Raw genomic sequence first — 21498 nt, 5'->3', positions numbered from 1 at the left:
ACCGGGAAGCGGGTCGCGTAGGTGTCGGCGCCAGTCACGCGGCCCACACCGAAATGCCCTCTGCTTGGCTATCTCCCACATCGCAAGTGAGTAGCGCAGTCAGGGACCGCGGAGGCCGCACCTTTTCCCGGCCCTCGGGCGGCAGGTTACACGCTTCTTCGACAGCCACGTGATCCGTCGCGCGCGGCGCCCGGGGCGGGGCGGGGCGGGGCGGGGCGGGGGCGGGACCTGACGGCAGCCCCGCCCCGGGCCAGTTAACTGGCTGCCGAGGGGCGGGCGCCGACTCTGCGGTGCCGCAGTCGGTGGCGCTGGCGACCTGGCAGCCACGTCCATGGCTACCGTGCGGGAGAAGGCGGCGGCGCTGAACCTGTCGGCTCTCCAAAGCCCAGCGCAGAGGCCTCCGGGTAGGTGCTGAGGACCCCTGTCCGGGGCGTGGGGGGGCCATGGGGGAGAGGGGCTCAGGGTGCGGTTCTCGCGCTGGACCGGGACCCCGCCGGGTCCAGCGGGTCGGCGCCGCTGTAACCACTCGGGCGGGTACCTCTCAGTGTCGGCGAATTGGATCCCTCTCCGGCGGGTGGGCTTCGGCCGGCAGACCCCGCCGCCCTCACAGCCCAGCTTTTTACTTAGTTCCCCAACTTGAACTTCGCCGCGCGCTCCTCAGTGGCCCGCTGCGTGCCAGGCGCTCTCGGTCTCCAGACAGGCTCCACGGCGTTACGCGTAGCGAGTATCTCCGGACCTGGAGGGCTCTTAGCCTTCTGTCTCAAGCACGAACCTCGACCCCACAATATGGCCAGGGACCGAGCGCCTCTCTCGCCCACTCTGTTCTCCAGACTTCCTGGGAGTGATGAGTGTATTTTGTTTGATGGGAAGGAACTTGGCCTAAAATGTATTTATTTGTTAAATTTTCTGGATAAGGAGTATTTCAGTGAATAGAAGTTTTGAACTTTTTTTTTTTTTTAATGGTTATATGACATTAGGAGAGACGTTGGTGAATTCTGCCACCAGCTTAATCATATCTTTGGGGATAGCGTGCTTAGCCTTTTGCTTTCTTTGAATATCCAAACGAACGGAAGGGATAATCAATTCTAAAATTCTGATCCTAGCATATTACAACTCAGTAAATAAAGATATTCACACAACACAGCCTCTTTCTTTCTTTCTTTCTTTCTTTCTTTCTTTCTAGAGCAGATACAACTTTCTCCCTTTCTGTATCTGCTGTGTGGGGTGTTATAGGTTCCCTATCGGGCAAAAACGTTTCCTTTGGAAAATACCTACTAGTGAAATTGACTCCTTCCTCAAGATGACAGTAGTCATTGAATTGACTCAGGTCATTTGGGTGCATCTCAATGGTTCCAGTCTTGTGTCGACTTACAATTACTAATGCTCCTTTTAATCTTCAAAATGCCAATAAATTGTGATAGAGAGCTACTTTTCTAAGAACAATCATAATATTGACCTTTTCTCCACCAATTTAAAGGATCAGATAAGCATATGATGGCTACATTCAGAATTTCTCTTTGTTTTACATTGTGAAGAGAAGGGATTCATTCATCATTTGAGAATTCAAAATTGGAAACAGTCTTGGGAAATCTTTAGGCTTACTTTCTGAGTGAAAGCAATTGCCAACTTTTAAGTGATTAGAACCGTAGCGCCCTGTCTTCTCTAACAGCTGAAATACCAGTTCTGAGCTTTGGGCATTTGTGAACAGGTTCTTAGATGGCATAAGGGAGTATGTATCTTCAAAATTAAGTAGGCGACTCTCTGAGGGAAGAGCTGAGGTGCTGGTAAGCAGATCTAAACCCAAGAAAAAGACCAGTTTCCTGCCTGGCAGGTGCAGTGGGCAGAGAAGGGCCCACTGCCTTTTCTCATTTGTTTTGCTTGCTAGAGTTGGAACCCTACCTGTTAGCATTTGTTAATCCCTCTTCCACCCTTTAGTTCCCTGTCACAGTCCCAGGGAGCACAGTAATAGGAGCCTGTGCTTCTTGGTTCCTTGCAACTGGCTTTCTGTGTGCTGCAAGCAGCTTTGTACTCTTCATTCTCTACGGAATACTCTTTCCACACCTAAAGGAGCTGTAGTGATCAGGGGTCCTGATTTATGTAGAAGAAATGAATGCTATAAGCTAGCCATCAGCACGTTATTTGAAGATATTTGCCTTTCAATATAGACAAGAAAGTGGTGTGTTATCCTGTTATCCCTTCATACTGTAACCTAATTCTTTGAATTCACCTGGTATCACTTTTCTAGGGAGCTCAAAGTACTTCCCATATGCTGTCTCATTAATCTGTCTCAATTAAAGTAGGGGCCAATGCCTACTTTTGTGGATACTTCTCTTAGCCTGTTTTAAAATTGTTCTTATTAGAAAAGATTTCTTTTACATCCTTTACCTACTTGCAGCCTTCTTTTTAGAGGCAGTCTCAGGTTTAGCCTGACATCTCTAATACCACACAAGAGGAAAACAAACTTTGGACTACCAAAACCAATATACAGTAAAAGCATTGCATATTGGTATCTGCGTCTAGCAGGTTTTCCCCACTCAGTCACAGCTGCCTATTTGAACACCCAAATCTCAGTTCTCTACATTTATCTCTTTTCATAAGGTTTCAGTTAATGTCCAGTAGATTAGTTCTTTTCTTTTGTCTTGGGAGTTCTGAGTAATGTTTTAAGACCTCTTGGGAAAAAAAAATAATTCTTAAAATTCTCTTTAATCCTAAATGACTTAGGATTTTTTTTTAATTTTTTTTAAAGATTTTATTTATTTATTTGACACAGAGAGAGATCACAAGCAGGCAGAGAGGCAGGCAGAGATAGAGGGGGAAGCAGGCTCCCTGCTGAGCAGAGAGCCCGATGCGGGGCTCGATCCCAGGACCCTGGGATCGTGACCTGAGCCGAAGGCAGAGGCTTTAACCCACTGAGCCACCCAGGTGCCCCTGACTTAGGATTTTTTAAAAAATTTTTATTTATTTGAGAGGGAGAGAGAGAGCGTGAGAGAGCGAGCATGAATGGGGAGAGGAGCACAGGGAGTGGGAGAAGCAGGCCTCCTGCTGAGCGACCAACTTGGAGCCTATCTCAGGACCCAGGATCACAACTGGAGCTGAAGGCAGATGCTCAACTGACTGAGCCACTAAATGACTTAGGATTTATTTATTATTTTCTGATGAAGAGTTAAATCCTCTGGTATGTGACACATCTTATCTTAATCTACTGGCAGCCTTTATTTATTGAATTCTGTTTAAAGCCTGACATCCTTAGGTGGTATGAATAGTTAAAGAATAAACTCTGAAGGTAGAGACTGTCCCCCTAGTTCAGAGGAGGGAAGAAGTAAGATACCTTCCCTTTTCTTTTTACTTTTTAAATAAACTTTTAGAATTTTAGATTTAGATTTACAGAAAAGTCATGAAGTTGGTATATAGAGTTCCCATCTGCCCTTTACTCATTTTTTCCTTACTATTAACATCTTACCTTTGTATAGTACGTTTGTCACAATTAATGAACCAAAGTTAACACATACTTATGAGCTGAAGTCCATACTTTACTCAGATTTCATTAATTTTTGCCTAATGTTCTTTTTCTGTTCCGGGATCCCATTCAGGATATTACATTACAGGGGCTCCTGTGTGCCTCAGTCGGTTAAGCATCTACCTTTGGCTCAGGTCATGATCCCAGGGTCCTGGGATGGAGCTGCACATCAGGCTCCTTGCAGAGCAGAGCAGGGATCCTGATTCTCCCTCTCCCACTCCCTCTGCTTGTGTTCCCTCTCTCGCTGTCTCTCTCTCTCTGTCAAACTAAAATCTTTTCAAAAAGGAGGGGATATCATATTACATTGAGTCTTTAGGCTCTTCCAGATTGTGACAGTTTCCCACTGCGTTTGGAGTTACACGTCTGTTCATTGCTGGGTACTAATGGTAGCCACTTAGCATATATTGTCTCCTTTGATCCTCACAGTAACTGAGGGAAGTGGACCTAGCTCTTGTTTTGCAACAGAAAAGTTAGGCTGTTTCACCAGGATTGCATTATTAGTAAATGATGGGGCCAAGAATAGAACTCAGGTATCTGGGACTCCAGAACTCATGCTTTGGTCTTACTCTTTGTATCCACAGAAAAGAGCGCTGTGCCTGCTGCATTAACACAAGTTTTCATGTCCTAATACTATTCAGTTAACCCACACTTTCTGAACTGTGGGCACTATTGAGATTTTCTCTGTTGTGGGGGCTGGCCTGTGTTTAGCAGTGTCCCTAGCCCCTCTGCTCACTAAGTGCCAGTGGCACTTCCCCTTCCTCAGCCTGGGACAACCAAGAATGGCTCCAGACATTGCCAGGTATCTAGGTGACTATAAAATCATTCACTAAGAACCACTGCATTAACCCTCCTTTTAAAATTTTTAGTAGTTGGCAATCATCTACCACTCACAAGTATTGAATAACCAAATCTATTATGTGAGGCAGTCTATAAGGCAATTAAATAATTTGAACTTTTGCAAACTGTAAGGACATTTGAAAAAAAGGCATTAGCTTGCTGTCCAAGTTTTGTGAAAATTGCCTAACATGAGCTATCTGAATTCTTTTTTTTTTTTTTTTTCCTGTGGTGTAGGGGCATTCTAAAGCCCAAGAAGGAAAAGGAGATTGTTACATGTTCATTTAGAAGTAGCTTTTTTTTTTTTTTTCCATAATTCTCTGTGCGTTTACCTTGCACTGGGATCCACTTTTGTAATGTGTGTATGATCTTCTCAGGAGGCGAATAATCCTACTAATTTGAAGTGACTATAGAATTGTTTTTGCCCTTAGGTCAGTTTCACCAGCAGGGCTGTGAGAGGTGTGTTCTGCAGATCATCGCTGAAGCTGATTATCCCTTTGTAACTTCTGAATAAGTATAATTTCTTGATATGTCTGCCTTATGACTTGATCTTTTAGGGAATTATTTCAATAACTTGAGTATTTAGTGTGTATTTGTAGAAGGGAAGATATTAGTATTACACATATATATCAGAGTTCAGTATCAGAAATTTAACTTCTTTTTATGGTTGGTAAACTTTTTTGGATAGATTTCAAATACATGCAAAGGACAGGTCTTGGTTTTGAAAGATAAGTATTGCTTTCAAGCAAATAAAGATGAGTGCTTGAAAAATGAATGTTAACTAGCCTAGATTTATATAGGGCTTATGAACACAGTATGTTATAGATCTAGTGTAAAACAATTTCTGAGCCTCTTTTTGGCCACCTTCCAAAAAGTTTTTTATAAGGTCACATTTGTTCCTATTCCTCATTTCTTACCATATTTTCTGTGGTGTTCAATGTCCATATCTAAATGGAAATGGGTAGAATTTCAGTCTCTGAAATCCTATAATCAGATGTTTAGACCTGAAGCCAACCTTAAACACAGTGTTCAGCTCTTGTATCAGTGAATGAAGAAACCAACCTATAGAGGTTAATTCTCTTATCCAAGGTCATCACAGCTAATCTCTAGACTCTTTGATCCTTTCATCATGATGCTTTTAGAACATTCGTGGCCAAAGGAAATTATCGAGATGCAGATAGTGCTGAATCTGATTTTATTAATTTATTTATTTTAGAGAAGGGGGAGAGAGTGGGTTGGGGCAGGAGCAGAGGGTGAGAGAATCTCAAGCAGGCTCCATGCCCAGCACAGAGCCCCATGTGGGGTTCCATCTCTCAACCCTGAGCTCATGACCTGAGCCAAAATCAGGAGCCAGATGCTTAACCGACTGGGGCACCTGGTTTAAGGTGAGCATCACTAGTAATTAGATAGTGATGACTTTTAAAGAAATGTCTAGCTCATATGCAAGTGAGGGCTGGGGACAAGCTGAAGCTGAAATTTGATGCTAGACTTACAAAGCACTCTTTGTCTACTTCTGGTCTCTTGAATCCTGTTCAGAAGTCACAGTAATTTGTCTCACTGGGCCGTGGTCTGCTATACCCATATTCACTTCAACTCTTCGATGATGATGAATAAGTTTCAGACCAGCATGTGGGGGATCTATGTTCAACTGGTGAAGTCAGCATTAAAAAAACAGGTTATCCTGGTGTGGGTTTTGGCACATGTACTTGTCAAGTGCAGGGTATGTTATGTATTAAAGTATCTGTAGGAACATGAGCTGGTTTGGGTCTGTGGGTGGTGATGCTTGAGGGGAAATATCCCAGGATGCAATGTTGGGAATTAATGGTCAGTGAGAACAGAGGGGACCTGAAAGGGCTGAATTGTATCATGCCTAGAGGACTCTGGAAACATTGTGTGGCTCAGAGGTGCCTACTATCCTGCTCTAACCTGTTCTTTAATCTTTTATACTGTGTTATCCAACCTGCAGAACTTCCTGATTTCCCATATTTAAGCAGCAAGTTAATATGCGGAAATTTATTCTTCTTACTTCCCCTCTGAAGATTAGCCTTTGTCGCTGAAGCTGTGTATCCCCTCCCTCCCACCCCCTTCTGTTGTCTTGTTGATCTCTAATTAGTAAGTGACTCAGCCTTAATTTTTAGGATTTTTATACTTATCTCCTTGTAGCTCAGCTCTTAGGACTGAGGTGTTTCAAATTTAATATTATTACCAGCCAGAAGTCTATTTCACTGCTACTTAAAAGGCCCTCTGATCTGTACAAGTTTGAATCTTACTTTCCTCTCCTCTCCTACTCCTGTGTACTGTGGCTTGTATGTATTACAGAATTTATGATATCCTACTTTATTTTAGGACTACCGGCTAAGGTATTTATTTATTTATTGGTTTATTTAATGACTGCTTTTTTTTTAAGGTTTTATTTATATATTGGGGGGAGCATGAGTTGGGGGTGGGGCAAAAGGAGAGGGAGAAGCAGACTCCCCACTGATCAGGGAGCCTGATGCAGGACCTTGAGATCATGGTCTGAGCCGAAGGCAGGTGCTTAACCAACTAAGCCACCCAGACGCCCACAGCTGCTGTTTTAAATAACTTTGTTAAGGGTTCACAATCTTTTTTTTTGGCGGTGGGGGGGGGGCTCACAAATCTTAAAGTTTTTTGTTTCTTCTAATCTCATTGGCTCACTTAAAGCTCTTTCACTTAATCCTAGTCTTCAATGAAAAGTTGATGCTATGGGACGCCTGGGTGGCTCAGTTGGTTAAGCCGTTGCCTTCGGCTCAGGTCATGGTCCTAGGGTCCTGGGATCGAGTCCCGCATCGGGTTCCTTGCTCGGCAGGGAGCCTGCTTCTCTCGCTGCCTCTGCCTGCCTCTCTGCCTGCTTGTGTGTACTCTCTCTCTCTCTCTCTGGCAAATAAATAAAATCTTAAGAAAAGTTGATGCTAAAACTCTCTGGTGATTTAATATATTTACATTTGAGGACTAGAAAAAGTATATATTTACTACCTGTGAAACTGGGTTTGTTTAACTCATGAGCCTCGATTTCCTCAAAATAAGATTATTAATAAGTATTTCAGAGAAAGTTTATCAGGATTCGACAAGAGAAGGCAGAGCTTGTTATATTTAAGTACTCAAACATGAGTTGTTATTAATAATAATATTTGGAAAGGCTAAAGAGCAGACATTAAGTTCATTTAAATCTCAGCTATAATCTCTAGTATTTTAAGAAGTTAAGAATATTAACTATGAGGGCGCCTGGGTGGCTCAGTGGGTTAAAGCCTCTGCTTTTGGCTCAGGTCATGATCTCAGGGTCCTAGGATCGAGCCCCACATTAGGTTCTCTGCTCAGCAGGGAGCCTGCTTCTCCCTCTCTCTCTCTGCCTCCCTCTCTGCCTACTTGTGATCTCTCTCTCTCTCTGTGTCAAATAAATAAACAAAATCTTTAAAAAAAAAAGAATATTAACTATGAACACTCCTTTTATTTAGTTGTTGTGGCTGGAAACAGTGCAGCTACTCCTGGGTTCTAGACACCAGGAATGAGCTGGACAGGTTTTAAGATTTCATCAAATGCTCCATTCTGGCTCTGTTGAGCAGATATTAAATACTGTGCCGGTAGTAAATCTCTTACCAGTGAGGTTTATCAAATTGATTCTCCGTAATTCAGTCCTTAAAACTGCTCACGTGATATTTGGAAAACTAGCATCAACTACTGCCTTTTTTGTTTGTTACTGGATTATGAAGTATCTTGAATTTTAAAATAAAAAAGTCTTGCTGATTATTTTAAACCAACATAATAATTGGTAGATAGTTAAATTATCCATCTACTTTTGGTACAGGAAGTATACAAATAGTAAAGGATTTTATGTGTATGCCTGTGTGTATGTTAGTAATTTTCATAGTGAAGATGTTAAAATTTTTAGTAGCTATGAAATGACACTATAAGTGAATACAGTGTGATGGCCCACTGGGATTCTTTTACTATAATATAAAAGATGAATTCTGAATGACCTACTTAAAATTTATGACCCTAGCACATTAAATGGAGTTTTAATGTCTTTCAGGAACTCAACTTTACCTTCATCTTATACATTCTGTTTTCTCTAAAAAGGCAGGAAGGTAGTTTCAGGTAGCAGTTTCTTTGGTTATAGCTCCCCTTATTCCTTATATTTGTACTGGTGCATAGTTTTCCTTTTTACATGACCTTAAGGGGAGTAATAAGTTTTCAACTTCTCTGTCAGAATATCCTAAAAATATAGGAAGTAATACACTTAACAAAATTGGGGGCTTAAAAATTAGAACCACTGTGTATTCCGAGGATCACTGAAAGGCATAACACACAAAAAACGCATACTCTCTGTTTATGTAAAAAAAGAGAGCAAGCCAGGGTGCCTGGGTGGCTCAGTGGGTTAAGGCCTCTGCCTTCGGCTCAGGTCATGATCCCAGGGTCCTGGGATCGAGCCCCGCATCAGGCTCTCTGCTCAGCCGGGAGCCTGCTTCCCTGCTCCCCCCAACCCCCCACCCGCCTGCCTCTCTGCCTACTTGTGATCTGTCTGTCAAATAAATAAATAAAATCTTTAAAAAAAAAAAAAAGCAAGCCAGCCAGCTGGCCAACGAGCTGATGATTAGCTAGACTCTGTTCCATCAGCTTATTAAAACTAAGGTCCATTTTTTCCTCTTAATTGTTTCTCCTTTTCTTTGTAGTTTTGCCAAATATCCATTTATTACAATGAGGAAAAATGTGATAACTCTTTGAAAGCATGTTTTCTTTCTTTTCTGTTTTGCTAAAATCTTGCTCAGTTTCTGTGCTTTTCCTCTCTTTGTGGTAGGCTGCGAGCTCCTCTTGGGCAGAAAGCAGTCTTCCCTGCACAAAGTACTTAACTTCTAAGCCTGCATAATAGGAAGCTTTAAAAATATTAGTTTATTCCAACTCTTTTGTGTGTGTGTGTGTGTGTGTGTGTATAACTATCCATCTACCTATTTACCGATAAATGCTTTAAAATGGTACAGACCATGAGCCAAATTCCAGTAGCACCTCTTACGGTATGTCTGGAAGTTACACTTAACCTCTGTGCATCTGTTTTCCATTTCTCAAATAGAGATTATATCTGCCTCATAGCGTTGCTAATGGTCTAAATGTGAGGCACTTAATAGAGTTCCTTCCATATGATTCGTAACTGCCGCAAGGACCTACTTGATCTGCACTCCCCCACCCCAAAGACCATTTCCACTCCCCTCTGATCTCACTTCCTACTGCTCTCTCTCTGGTTACCCACTCAGGCCATGTTGGCCTTGTTCCTCATCTCCTGGCTAAGCACACTCGCTTCTCAGGCCTTTGTTCTTCCTGCTCCCTCTGCCCTTTCCCCAGATATCTGCACAGCCTGCTTCCTGGTTTTACTCTGGCTTCTGCTCACATACCACCTTGTCAGATCTTTCCAGACATCCCCTCCAAAATAGTGTTCTCCTCCTCACCCGGCTTTATTACCTCCCCCCACCTCCGGCCCCCAGCGTTTGTCCAAAATTCCAAAATGCTCATATTGTCTGTATCTTCCCACAAAGTAGAAGTCTGTGAGACTGGGGACTTTGTTTTGCTCACCGATGTATCTTAGCCCATAGAACAGTGTTCAGCATACAGTAGGCGCTACTGATGAAAAGTTGGGCAACAAGCCGACCTCATAACTGCTCCTCATTAATAACTTCGGAAATTGCCACTTTTTGCTTAAGGATTGCTTGGACCTGATTATCAATGAACAACAAGGTTATTCTGTGTTTTTCCCATTGCAGGTTTCAGTGTGGCCCAGAAACCGTTCGGAGCCACCTATGTGTGGAGCAGCATTATAAACACTCTGCAAACACAGGTGGAGGTGAAGAGGCGAAGACACCATTTAAAAAGACACAATGACTGCTTCGTTGGTTCAGAAGCTGTGGATGTCATTTTCTCTCACCTAATTCAGAACAAATATTTCGGTGACGTGGATATTCCTCGGGCCAAAGTGGTGAGAGTGTGTCAGGCACTTATGGACTACAAAGTATTTGAAGCAGTTCCAACCAAAGTCTTCGGCAAAGACAAGAAACCTACATTTGAAGATAGTAGTTGCAGCCTTTATAGATTCACAACTGTACCTAACCAAGACAGTCAGTCGGGCAAAGAGAATAAACTATATTCGCCTTCCAGGTTCGTATGAAATGTTGGACTATCCTGGGGATATAGGCAGGCTTTCATTTACTTTTTAGCGAGAGGCTGACCGGTGTTATGTTCTTTTGGAAACTTTGTAAACTAGGCTAATGGCTGGGTCTGTGGGGAAATTTGACAGACTACAGTGAATTTCTATTTGGTATCTCCTGGAATTCCTACTTATTCATATTTTATATTTAGCAGAATAATCAACAGATTTTGATTTTTTTTTTTCCTGCTTCAATTCACAGTCACAGTGTAAAAACATGTTAGAGGGTTTATACACAAAGGACAACAGAAAAGGGAGGGAAGAAGGAAGGAAGGGAGGCAAGTGGGTTATCACTGGAATCCAGGACATGGCAGATGTGAAGTATGAAAGGTACGTGGGACCCAGAATGCAGAGGATTTCATATGACATATGACATAAGGAGTTTGCAATCAATCATACAGATGTTGAGACCACAGAAAATGACAGTGTATCTTAGAAAGGTCATCCTGGCAGCCATATGGACAGCCTATTGGGGAGAGCCAGTTAGGAATTTACTGCAGTATTGCCGTCTGCAGATGAGGGTACAGTGAGCTCCACTCAGGAGGAAGGAATCATGTCAAGGGACACTGGGGAACAGACCTGTAGAGCCCAGTGCTTGAAATGGGTGTTGGTGATAAGTACTTTAACTTGGTTATTTGTCATGAAATAAAACGTTTCCCTTTTATTTCTTTCAGCAAAACTTTGTAGAGGTGACCATGTAACTGAAGCTCTTCTAATTCAGATCTGACCCAAAGAGTTTTAGTGTTACCAACTTTTAGTTATTTTTAATGTATCATGTATCAAATTTAGTTTATTTAGTGTTTCAAATATCTTAATGTCTTAACTTTCAACACTCTACTTAAAAAATGATAACATTTGGGGCGCCTGGGTGGCTTAATGGGTTAAAGCCTCTGCCTTCGGCTCGGGTCATGATCCCAGGGTCCTGGGATCAAGCCCCGCATCGGGCTCTCTGCTCAGCGGGGAGCCTGCTTCCTCCTCTCTCTCTGCCTGCCTCTCTGCCTACTTGTGATCTCTGCCTGTCAGATAAATAAATAAAATCTTTAGAAAGAAAAGAAAAGATAACATTTACCTCTCTATATAGGACGGAAATATGAGGGTAAGATAGGACAAAATCACTGCTTTCCAAACGCAGGTGCACATTCTTTATCTGAAACCATTGGAGGCACGTGCGTTTAGAAATTTGGAACTTCAGAGGTTTTAAAAAGATAATTTTGTACATAGACCATATATTAGATGGCCCTCCTAGATGGATCTGGGAGAGCATCTGGTAACCAAATGCAGTAATACTTCTGTGGTAAACAAAATAGTCATACTAACTGGGATAAATAAAGACTATGCGGGCGGGACAGGTTTTGTCACCATCTGAGTTCTGAATAAACTTCAGATTTCTCACAGCTTTTGGGGTTTCAGAATTGTGGATAAAGGATTACAGGTCTGTATGTGGAAAATGATGAGCCCTATCCACCAAAAAATGCCCCCAAAATAGAGATGAGTGATTAAAAACAGTAAGCTGTTAAAGTTAGATTATGTTTTAAAATTGGAGATCAAAATTTTAGTCCTCGAATTACTTAAATCTGAATATTCAAAGGAAAATTTAGCATATGTATATTTAGGCTTGAGAGAGAAGGTGGATATTTTTGTATTCTACTCTTAGAATTTGCATTTGTTGTGTTTTTGCTCTGAAATACATGAACTTTGTAGAAACTCAGCTCTCTGATAGTAAAGTATTTCTCTGGGCTTACTAATAAACAGTAATTTAAAAAATAAATTCATTTTAGGTATTCAGGTGCATTATTTAAGTCATCTGATATCAAATCAGCAAGTTTAGAGGATCTGTGGGAAAATCTGAGTTTAAAGCCTACTAACTCCCCTCCTGTAAACATCTCTGCAACCTTGTCTCCACAAGGTAAGTAAAGATGATACAAGTAAGAAACAGAAGACCAACTTCAGATAAAATAAGTTATTTAAAACTTTTCAGTCTTAACCTTTATTAGAATTTAAATGTCCAGAGCACAAAGAAAGAGTACACTGTGTATTAAAGCTGTTTATATTAAGTTTTAACAGAGGTCTATTATCTTTAACAAATAGATCAGTGTTGCAACTCTTGAACACTGACTTTTGTCCTATCAGCTGGCAGAGGTTCAAATCTGCAGTGTTTTGCGTGCAGATTTTTATTTATTTAAAATATGCTCTCAGATATTTCTTTCTCTAACATTTTATTAGGTTAAATAAAATTTTGAAATCACATTAAAACATAAACAGAACTCTTATGTTCTTCCTTGTCTGTGGCAATGGAATGTAGATTAATGACCGATTTCCACCTTCCCTCCCCCATCCCAGTTGTGGAAACCCTGAGTGGAATAATCTGGAGCCAATAGTTTCAGACCAGTTTTCAGATGGAATAATGAATCATTCTTTCTTCCAAAGTCCTTATTAACATGTTATATGACTTGATCTCTTATCTCTGCCATATTGGTTTTACAGTAAAAGAATGAAAAGAATTCCTGTCGTCCAAAGTCTGTTCTCCTACACTTTAAACAAATCTTGAATTGTTTTATGAAACCACTTCATAAATAAGATTGACTTTTTTTTTTCCTCTTCTTTTTTCCTCTTTCTCTTCTTTTCTTTTTTTTTTTTCTTTTGCCACAAATTTATACCTTAGACTTGCCTGGACAAATAGCATGGTGAGCATTTACTAAATATTGTTACTTTTTACTTTGTTATTTTTCCTGTGTAGTTATTAATGAAGTATGGCAAGAAGAAACAATTGGACGTCTACTGCAGCTTGTAGACCTTCCACTTCTTGACTCCTTACTCAAACAGCAAGAGGTTGTATCTAAAGTTCCTCAGCCTAAGAGGCAACCTGACTTGGTCAACAGCAGTAACTATCTGGATCGAGGGATCCTCAAGGCTTACAGTGACTCTCAGTATGTGGAAATACATCTGTCTCAATAATTTGAGGGTGTTTGTAGGAAAAGTCATAGATGGTGGTTTTCAGATAATATTTTGCATTCTTCCACCCACAGCATCAGATAAGCATTAGTTGATAATTATCAGGACTTGGGAAAGTGAAGAACAAAATGACCTTGGTCAAAATCAGAGATGTAATTTTCATTATTTTTATATTCATTTTTAAAATTAGATTTATTTATTGATTGATTTGACAGAGATCACAAGTAGGCAGAGAGGCAGGTGCGGGTGGTGGGGGAGGCGGGGGAGGGGGGAGGCAGGCTCCCCGCTGAGCAGAGAGCCCGATTCAGGGCTCCATCCTAGGACCCTGGGATCATGATCTGAGCCGAAGGCAGAGGCTTTAACCCACTGATCCACCCAGGCTCCCCAGCTAGAGAGAATCTTAAGCAGGCTCCGCCCTCAGCATGGAGCCCGAGGTGGAGTTCAGTCCCATGACCCTGAGATCATGACCTGAGCTGAAATCAAGAGTCTAGAACACTTAACTGACTGAGCTTCCCAGGCATCCCACATACCTATAATTCTTGTAAAAAAAAGAAATAATTTAAATCCTATTTTTATAATCTAGTGTTTTTAAAGATTTTATTTTTAAGTAATCTCTACACCTGTTATAGGGCTTGAACTCACAACTCCAAGATCAAGAGTTGCATGAGCCACCGACTGAGCCAGCCAAGCGCCCCATATTTCTATAACCTGAAGCAACATATGAAAACATTTTATAATTACCTTACATTTTAAATACAGAGTTAGAAATTGTGCTAGAAGTGACCTTAGAGATCATCTCACCGCATCTTACAATGACCTTGGTGAAGCTGATGTGCAGAAAGCTGACATGACCTGCCCGAAGTAATGCCCCTGGGTGCTGGCAGAATTTGTTGTCCTGATTCCTAGCAGTACAGCACATGATTGTTCTTTTTTAAAACTGTATACAAAATACATATAAATATATAGTGCATATTACCAAGTTGAGTACTAGAAGTTATTCTAGAATTCTGTTTCTTGAAAGGCAGTGCTTTTCTGAGGTTACCCAGGTGGCATTTTGAGAGTAGAGTTTGAATTTTGATATCCTTTTCAGTTTGTCTTATAGTGGATAGCTTCTGTTTCCTCTTCAAGAAGAAAAAGGAAGATCTATGAAGCCAAACTTTTTGTCTGTGATACATGATCTAGCTGTATTTTAAAAAGAATTACACATATCTATATCTAAGTCTATGGAAATTTATCCTCATGGCAGACTTGAAAGAGGTAGTACATTAGGTACTGTGTGTATGTTTGTTATTCCTTGCTTTTTAAAATAATTCAGATAATTTTTAAAAAAATAATTATCTTCTCCCCCATAGGGAAGACGAATGGCTCTCTGCGGCAATTGACTGCTTAGAGTACCTTCCAGACCAGATGGTGGTGGACATAAGCAGAAACTTTCCTGAGCAACCAGAGAGGATAGACTTAGTGAAAGAACTTCTGTTTGATGCCATTGGCAAATATTACAGTAGTAGGGAACCTCTGTTAAATCACTTATCTGATGTTCATAATGGCATTGCGGAACTCTTAGGTAAGTAAGATCTTATTGGATACTGGAATTTGTCTTTTGGAGGAAACAGGAAAAAGTTAATTATCCTCCAAATGAACCAAAATGGCACTACTTCAAGCTCGAAGTGGATCTGGATTAATCCATGGAAAGTATGTTTATTCCAAAACTTCTAGGGCTCACTTGGAAGGAGGCTTTAGCAAGCTCTGCAGTTAGGCAGGAACTTCATAGTTGGCACAGGAGAAAGCTGCCCTCATTCACTGGAAGTTTAATAGGTCTAGTGTGGCAGTTCTCTTCTTTAGAAGGCTCTACCAACGCCTCCACTCCCCCCACTTCATTGTCTTCAAAGTTGCAGACACTCTGCCCCACCACCAATGAGCCAGACTCTTCCACATGGTTTGTTGAAAACAGATTGGGGGTTTCAAAGACTCCTTTCTATTTTTCTCAGGTAGAGTTGGATATATCACTACTTTACACATAGTGTACCCTTGAAATGTGTTGGATTAATGAAAAGCAGGCTGGGGATTTATTTACAAAGCCAAAAACTTGATTTAACATCCTAAAATGATTATACAAGGATTTAGGAGTCTGCCTTGACGGTTGGCATTGGTCATTTATTGTAATTCCTAGTCGTTTTATTTGGTTTTGCTTTTGAAAATAGTTTTGAGTTAGTTTAGTGTTTTGTTTCAGCTTTACCTTGAATTTTGTTCCCTTTGATAGTCATATTTGGTCAAAATTAAAAGCAGTTTTTTCTTTTGGCTGAAGTGAACGGGAAGACTGAAATAGCATTAGAAGCCACTCAGCTCTTTTTAAAGCTTCTGGACTCCCAAAATAGAGAAGAATTTAGAAGACTACTGTATTTCATGGCTGTTGCAGCACATCCTTCTGAATTTAAATTACAGAAAGAAGTAAGTGTTTTGTCTAAATGTGAATTGTATTCGAGTAGTCTTAATACTTACAGGACTCAACTGTCAAATCATTTCACATTGGCATCAAGTATGCTGAAATGAGTAGTGGCTATTAATATTCAACATTGCCTCCTCTATTAAACTCATTTTATTTATTTATTTATTTATTTATTTATTTGATAGAGAGTGAGAGAGATCACAAGTAGGCAGAGAGACCCGCAGAGAGGGGGCGGGGAAGCAGGCTCCCTGCTGAGCAGAGAGCCCGATGCAGAGCTCGATCCCAGGACCCTGAGATCATGACCTGAGCCGAAGGCAGAGGCTTAACCCACTGAGCCACCCAGGTGCCCCTATTAAACTCATTCTTTTAAATACACTGTTAGGTATGTTTTGTTTTATTTTTATAGAGTGACAACCGAATGGTTGTGAAAAGGATATTCTCAAAAGCGATCGTTGACAATAAAAATTTATCCAAAGGCAAAACTGATCTTCTCGTACTCTTTTTAATGGACCATCAAAAAGATGTTTTTAAGGTAAAATTCTGAAAGTAGTTAAATTGAGTTTATGTAGTAGATAACTGTATTAAAATCATTTGGATAATCTCTTATGTCCCTTCTCTCTCTCTCTTTTTTTGTTAAGATTCCAGGAACTCTACATAAAATTGTTAGTGTTAAGCTCATGGCCATTCAGAAAGGAAGAGATCCAAATAGAGACACAGGTAATATGAGAAATACAATTTTCATGATCTTCCAAAGGTAAATCCCTAGTGTTTATTTGAAAGTGTTTTGTTGTAAGTAGTTGCACTTCAATTTCAACTAAACTTTAAACTCCTCGGAGTTATCCAAACTTAGCAGAAAGCCTCCTTATGTCAAAAAGGTAACTTGACCAGCGTTAGAGACTCAGCAGTGTTTAGCATCTTCAATGCATTTTACAAACTGGAGAATAAGAATTTAAATGTAAAAATAGTGTTGTTGTTTTTTTTTTTTTTGTTAAATCTGAGGAAAAGATTAACTGAACTTTTTACTTTTAAACTTAAAGGATACATATATTGCCAGAGAATTGATCAAAGTGATTATTCTGACCATACACAGAAGACAACCAAGGATGAACTAATGAATTTACTAAAGACTATTGATGAGGATTCAAAATTGTCTGCCAAGGAGAAGAAAAAATTGCTAGGTCAGTTTTATAAGTGTCATCCAGACATCTTTATTGAGTATTTTGGAGACTGAGTTTTTAATGTCTGTATATAACTTATGTATTTTAAGAATAAATTATGTATCCTAAATATCTAATCACATTTGTAATCTTAAATGTTCTAAATATTAAATTGTACTTAATAAAACATGTTTTGTATAACCTTCCGTGTCTGAAAGTTTAGATGGTGTATTGCTAAGTATTGACCTCTTTAAGGTGAGCTGATTTGTAGTACTGTGCCCAGTACTTTACAGAACATCATAGGAATTTAATGATACAACATTGCAGTGTTTACATAGCAAAGTATTAAATAGTAAGGAAGTCTGTAATTACAAGTTAATAGGAGTGTGGTTTTTACCCTGAGAGGTACTCCTTAAAGGTGCAAGATAGAAACTCAGGCTATGATAAAGTGAATTTGCTAATTACCATAAACAGTAGACAAGTCAGAAGTTGAACTCTCCTAATGATTTCAAAAACTTCAACATCTTTTAAAGTTTATTGTGGAAAAAGTCAAACATATATAAAAATGGGGGAGAAAAGAATAATAGAATAACTTGTACTCATTTTCCAGTTTCAACAAGTGGCAACTCAGGGCCAATCTCATTTAATCTATACCCCCATGCATTCCTTGCTCCCACCCTAGCAAACTTCAGACATCATATCACTTCATCTATTAAATTTCAGAATGCATGCCTAAAAGATAAGGACATTAAAAAAATAACCACAGTATCATGATGTACATACAAATCCACAGTTCCTTAGTACCAACAAATATGCAGTCAATAGTCACATTTTCTGATCTCAAATGATTTGGCACTTTATTCCAATAGGGATCCATTAAGGTCCCTAAATTGCAATTGCTTAATGTGCTTCTTAAGTCTCTTTTAATCTGTATGTTGTTTTAACTCCTCCTCTTTTCTCCTCCTCCTCTTCTCTCTCTGCCTCTCTCATTAAATAAACCTGGTCAGTTCTTGAGTTTCTCCACAGCCTGGATTTTGCTAATTGCAAGCCTGTACTATCTTTTACGTTTCTCTACTATCCTGTACTTATTGTGAACTGGTGAAAATCTTCAACTTTTCATCCAAGGTCATGATCATTTTGGAACTGCACTATCAAGATATATTTCATAAATAGACAAGCAATATAATATAATTTTAAACTATTCATCCATATAATAATCAAAAGATCAAAAGGAAACTGAATTTTTCTACTTAGACTTTTAAGGAAAAGTAGGGAGGGGCACCTGGCTGGCTTAGACGATAAAGTGTGTGACTCTTGATCTCAGGGTTGTGAATTTGAGCTCCACATTGGGTGTAGAGATTCCTTAAAACAAAACCCTAAAAGAGCAGTGGGGAAAACTTAGATGCGCCAAAATGCTAGCATGTCAGTCTTTTATTTTCTAACATCTGATACTGACAGTCTTCCAATGGGAGAAAGTTGAGGACTCCCCAGTGTGTCTGTGATCCCAGTCCTCCTAATAAAGCAGGGAATAACTGTCAGGTTTTCTTGTTTTCCATTTTTGTTTTTATAGGCCAGGGAAAGCAGCTGTCTTTCCTACGTGAAAAAGAGAAGATAAGCTGGTTCGTGAATTAAGTGTGAGGAAGTTTGCAGAAACTACGGAAAGTGTGGGGAGACCATACTCAGAGTGGGGAGGTCGTTCTTGCCCAGCTGCACACTCGAATCACCGGGGAAGCTTAACAGTTCTTCCCTGGCTTCACCCCTGCAGTCTCAGATGATCCGTTTAGAACTCCTGTCCACCCCACCCCGCAGGAGATTCCAAGAGGTAGTCAGGGTTGAGAATAATCTAGAGACAATACATTAATACAGAGCAACTGTGTGTACACTCTGACTTGCAACCTTTACTTGGCACATAATTGAATGATTATTTGGCAAACAAAACTAACACTTCTCCTTCAGGGGAAGCAGAACTAACCGTCTAGTGATTATATTCATGTTCCTAGTGGCATCCTAACAATCATTTCATGGAAAATTCTAGCAAGATCAGTTTACCTCAAACTTCCTAAGCAAGGGTAGAATCAAGTTTTAAGAAAAATTGATCCTGTTTACTGCAAGCATGGTCAAAGTTTTAAAAGGTAGGGGTCCTGTGCTACCCTGAATGCTGGGGGCACCCCTCCTGTATCACTAGAACTGCCAGCTGCTTGCTGTGTGCCCTCATCCACTCTTCTATGATCTCCCACTGGGGACCCAGCCCCACTTAGACACCTGATGGCTAAGTGACTAAGCTTTGCCATCACCTTAGCTAGGTAGACTGGGGTTAAGCACTGATCCAAGGACAGCTTGCCTATAGGCAAATGACTAATTTTGCACAAAAATCAGCTTGGCCAAGGAAATTCTATGTAGAAAAATCCTAAGTAGGAGGGAGAAACAACTAAGAAAACAGAAACCAGTCTGTGATTCAGAGGAGTGCAGGAGATGGCAGCAAGGAGCAGAGGTGTGATGGGAACCATCCTGTGTGTCTTGGGGATATGATCGAACAGTCTGGCTCTCTTGAACAGCTGCTGGCCTTCTCCTTCCAAATCCCAAGTAGCCTTGCAGTGAGCTCCCTTAATTTTGAAGTAGTTTGAGTTTCTAGTGCTTGCAGCCAAAAAAATCAAATAAGGTGTCAATGTTTTTCATATTCAAAGGAAACAATTCCAAATATATCAAATATATCAAAAGATAACAAGTAACCATCACAAGTCAAATCAATGGTTTGATATTCTAACAACATTTGATACTGCAACAACATCCCCTCCGCAACTGAAAATTGTTTATATTAATCCTTCAAGGAAGGTAGTGGACTCTCTCTAGGCGTGTGGATGTGGTGGGGGGAGGGAAGGTGGATCTCTCTGGGGAGGTGGTTCTTGCCTGGCGGCACATTAGAATCAGCTAGAAAGCTGAACAGTTTTCCCCTGGCATCACCTGCAGAGTTTCAGATGATCCTTTGAGAAGGCCCACATCCCAGACTATTTTAGGGAATAGTCAGGGTGGAGAACACTAATCTAGAGACCCTATGGTATATTAGTCTGGACTCTGCAATGTGACCTTAATGTTTTCTTGATGAATCTTTATTCCAGTTAGTTGAGTATCTTAAGGGGTTTGTTTTTTTCTCTCCTAAAGTGAATCCTCATCTGGGGACTCTAATGTGCATGTGTATTTAAGAAAAAATACCTAATGTTCTAGTTCGTGAATGACTTGAAGGTGTGCTGTCCTCAGCCTTCAATACTTTAGGAATAACTGCCCACGTGTTATCTATTTAGTAGTGTTTGAAAGCACTAATTTCATGTCATCTTGCTTTTCTAATTATTTAACTTTAACAAGTTTTATAGGTTACAGGTAGGAGACTTGATTATTACCTCCATTTTGTTTAATTAAGGCATGCATGACTTATGCTCAGTCTTATAGCATCTTTAAAATGAACAGTTAAGAATCACATAGCTTTTATTTTTTAATTTTAGGTACAAAAACGATCTCTGTTCACGTAGTTTGCTATCGTGCCGCTAAAAGATGAGAAAAGCATGTGGGTTGGTTTTTTTTTTGGAGCAGCCTCCAGTCCAGTGCCCAGATAATCACGGCCCCCACTACCTGTGATGAAGGAGATGAGGCTCCAAACGGGCTTGTCTTAGCACGATATTTTTTCTAGAAAACAGTTCATAAAATGCACAAAGTGCTCACTGTTGTTTATGTTACCTACACGGAACTGAACCCACATGGGAACAGTCGGTCCCCTTGCCTCGCGTCTCTTCGGGCTGAAGTCTGGCTCTATCGACAACGTGTAGCAACCGCTTAGATAAATAAGAAGACCCCCAAACCAAAATGAATCTGTGCCGTTAAAGTGAAGCTGGGCTATCTAGGTGGTTGGCGTATCTTTTTTTTTTTTTTAAACAGCCCAAATGAGGTAGAATAATAAACTACGTGCAGCTACAAAATATGAGGATAACATTGATGTTTGAAAACCCGGGCAGGGAAGGCTTTTGAATGAGGTTGCGAATAAGCGGCCTTTTTCTTTCATTGGACAGACTCCGCGCAGGCTCTACCACGTGTTCCTCTCCCGCCTCACACTCTCGTAGCGGCGCCCACCTTTCCGTACGAAAACATGGCGCCGCCCTGCGTGGGGCGGGAACGACCTGTCTCCGAGCCACCGCCCGCTTGAGCCCCGTCGGCCGACTCGGAGCCTACCTCTCGCATCTCCGTACGGAAACATGGCGCCTCCCGGCTCGAGCCCCCGCCCACCGAGCCCCCTCAGCCCGCACCGGACCGCGCCTCCCGCCTTTCCGTACGAAAACATGGCGCCGCCCTACGAGGGGCGGGCGCCTCCCGGCTAAAAAGCTGCCTCCTCCTTCCC

The 21498-nt window shown here is 40.9% G+C and overlaps 1 protein-coding gene across 2 annotated transcripts; it reads left to right on the top strand.

Annotated features, from left to right (window-relative positions):
- Positions 1–274: 274 nt before the first annotated feature.
- Positions 275–18995, top strand: DEPDC7 (DEP domain containing 7). Of its 2 annotated transcripts, XM_080817435.1 has the most exons (10): positions 275–404; positions 10120–10510; positions 12338–12465; positions 13297–13486; positions 14864–15075; positions 15817–15959; positions 16364–16489; positions 16596–16674; positions 16995–17135; positions 18685–18995. In XM_080817435.1, exons 1-10 carry the CDS (start codon positions 332–334, stop codon positions 18744–18746), a joined length of 1545 nt encoding a protein of 514 aa, XP_080673561.1. In that variant the 5' UTR covers positions 275–331; the 3' UTR covers positions 18747–18995. The 2 variants fall into 2 exon arrangements, with proteins under 2 accessions (XP_080673561.1, XP_080673562.1); XM_080817436.1 differs by lacking the exon at positions 18685–18995 and having other exon boundaries at positions 16995–17315.
- The last annotated feature ends 2503 nt before the right edge of the window (positions 18996–21498 follow it).

This window comes from Martes martes, assembly GCF_963455335.1.
Source record: "Martes martes genome assembly, chromosome: 10".
NCBI lineage: Eukaryota > Metazoa > Chordata > Mammalia > Carnivora > Mustelidae > Martes > Martes martes.
This window is presented reverse-complemented; position numbering and strand designations above follow the sequence as displayed.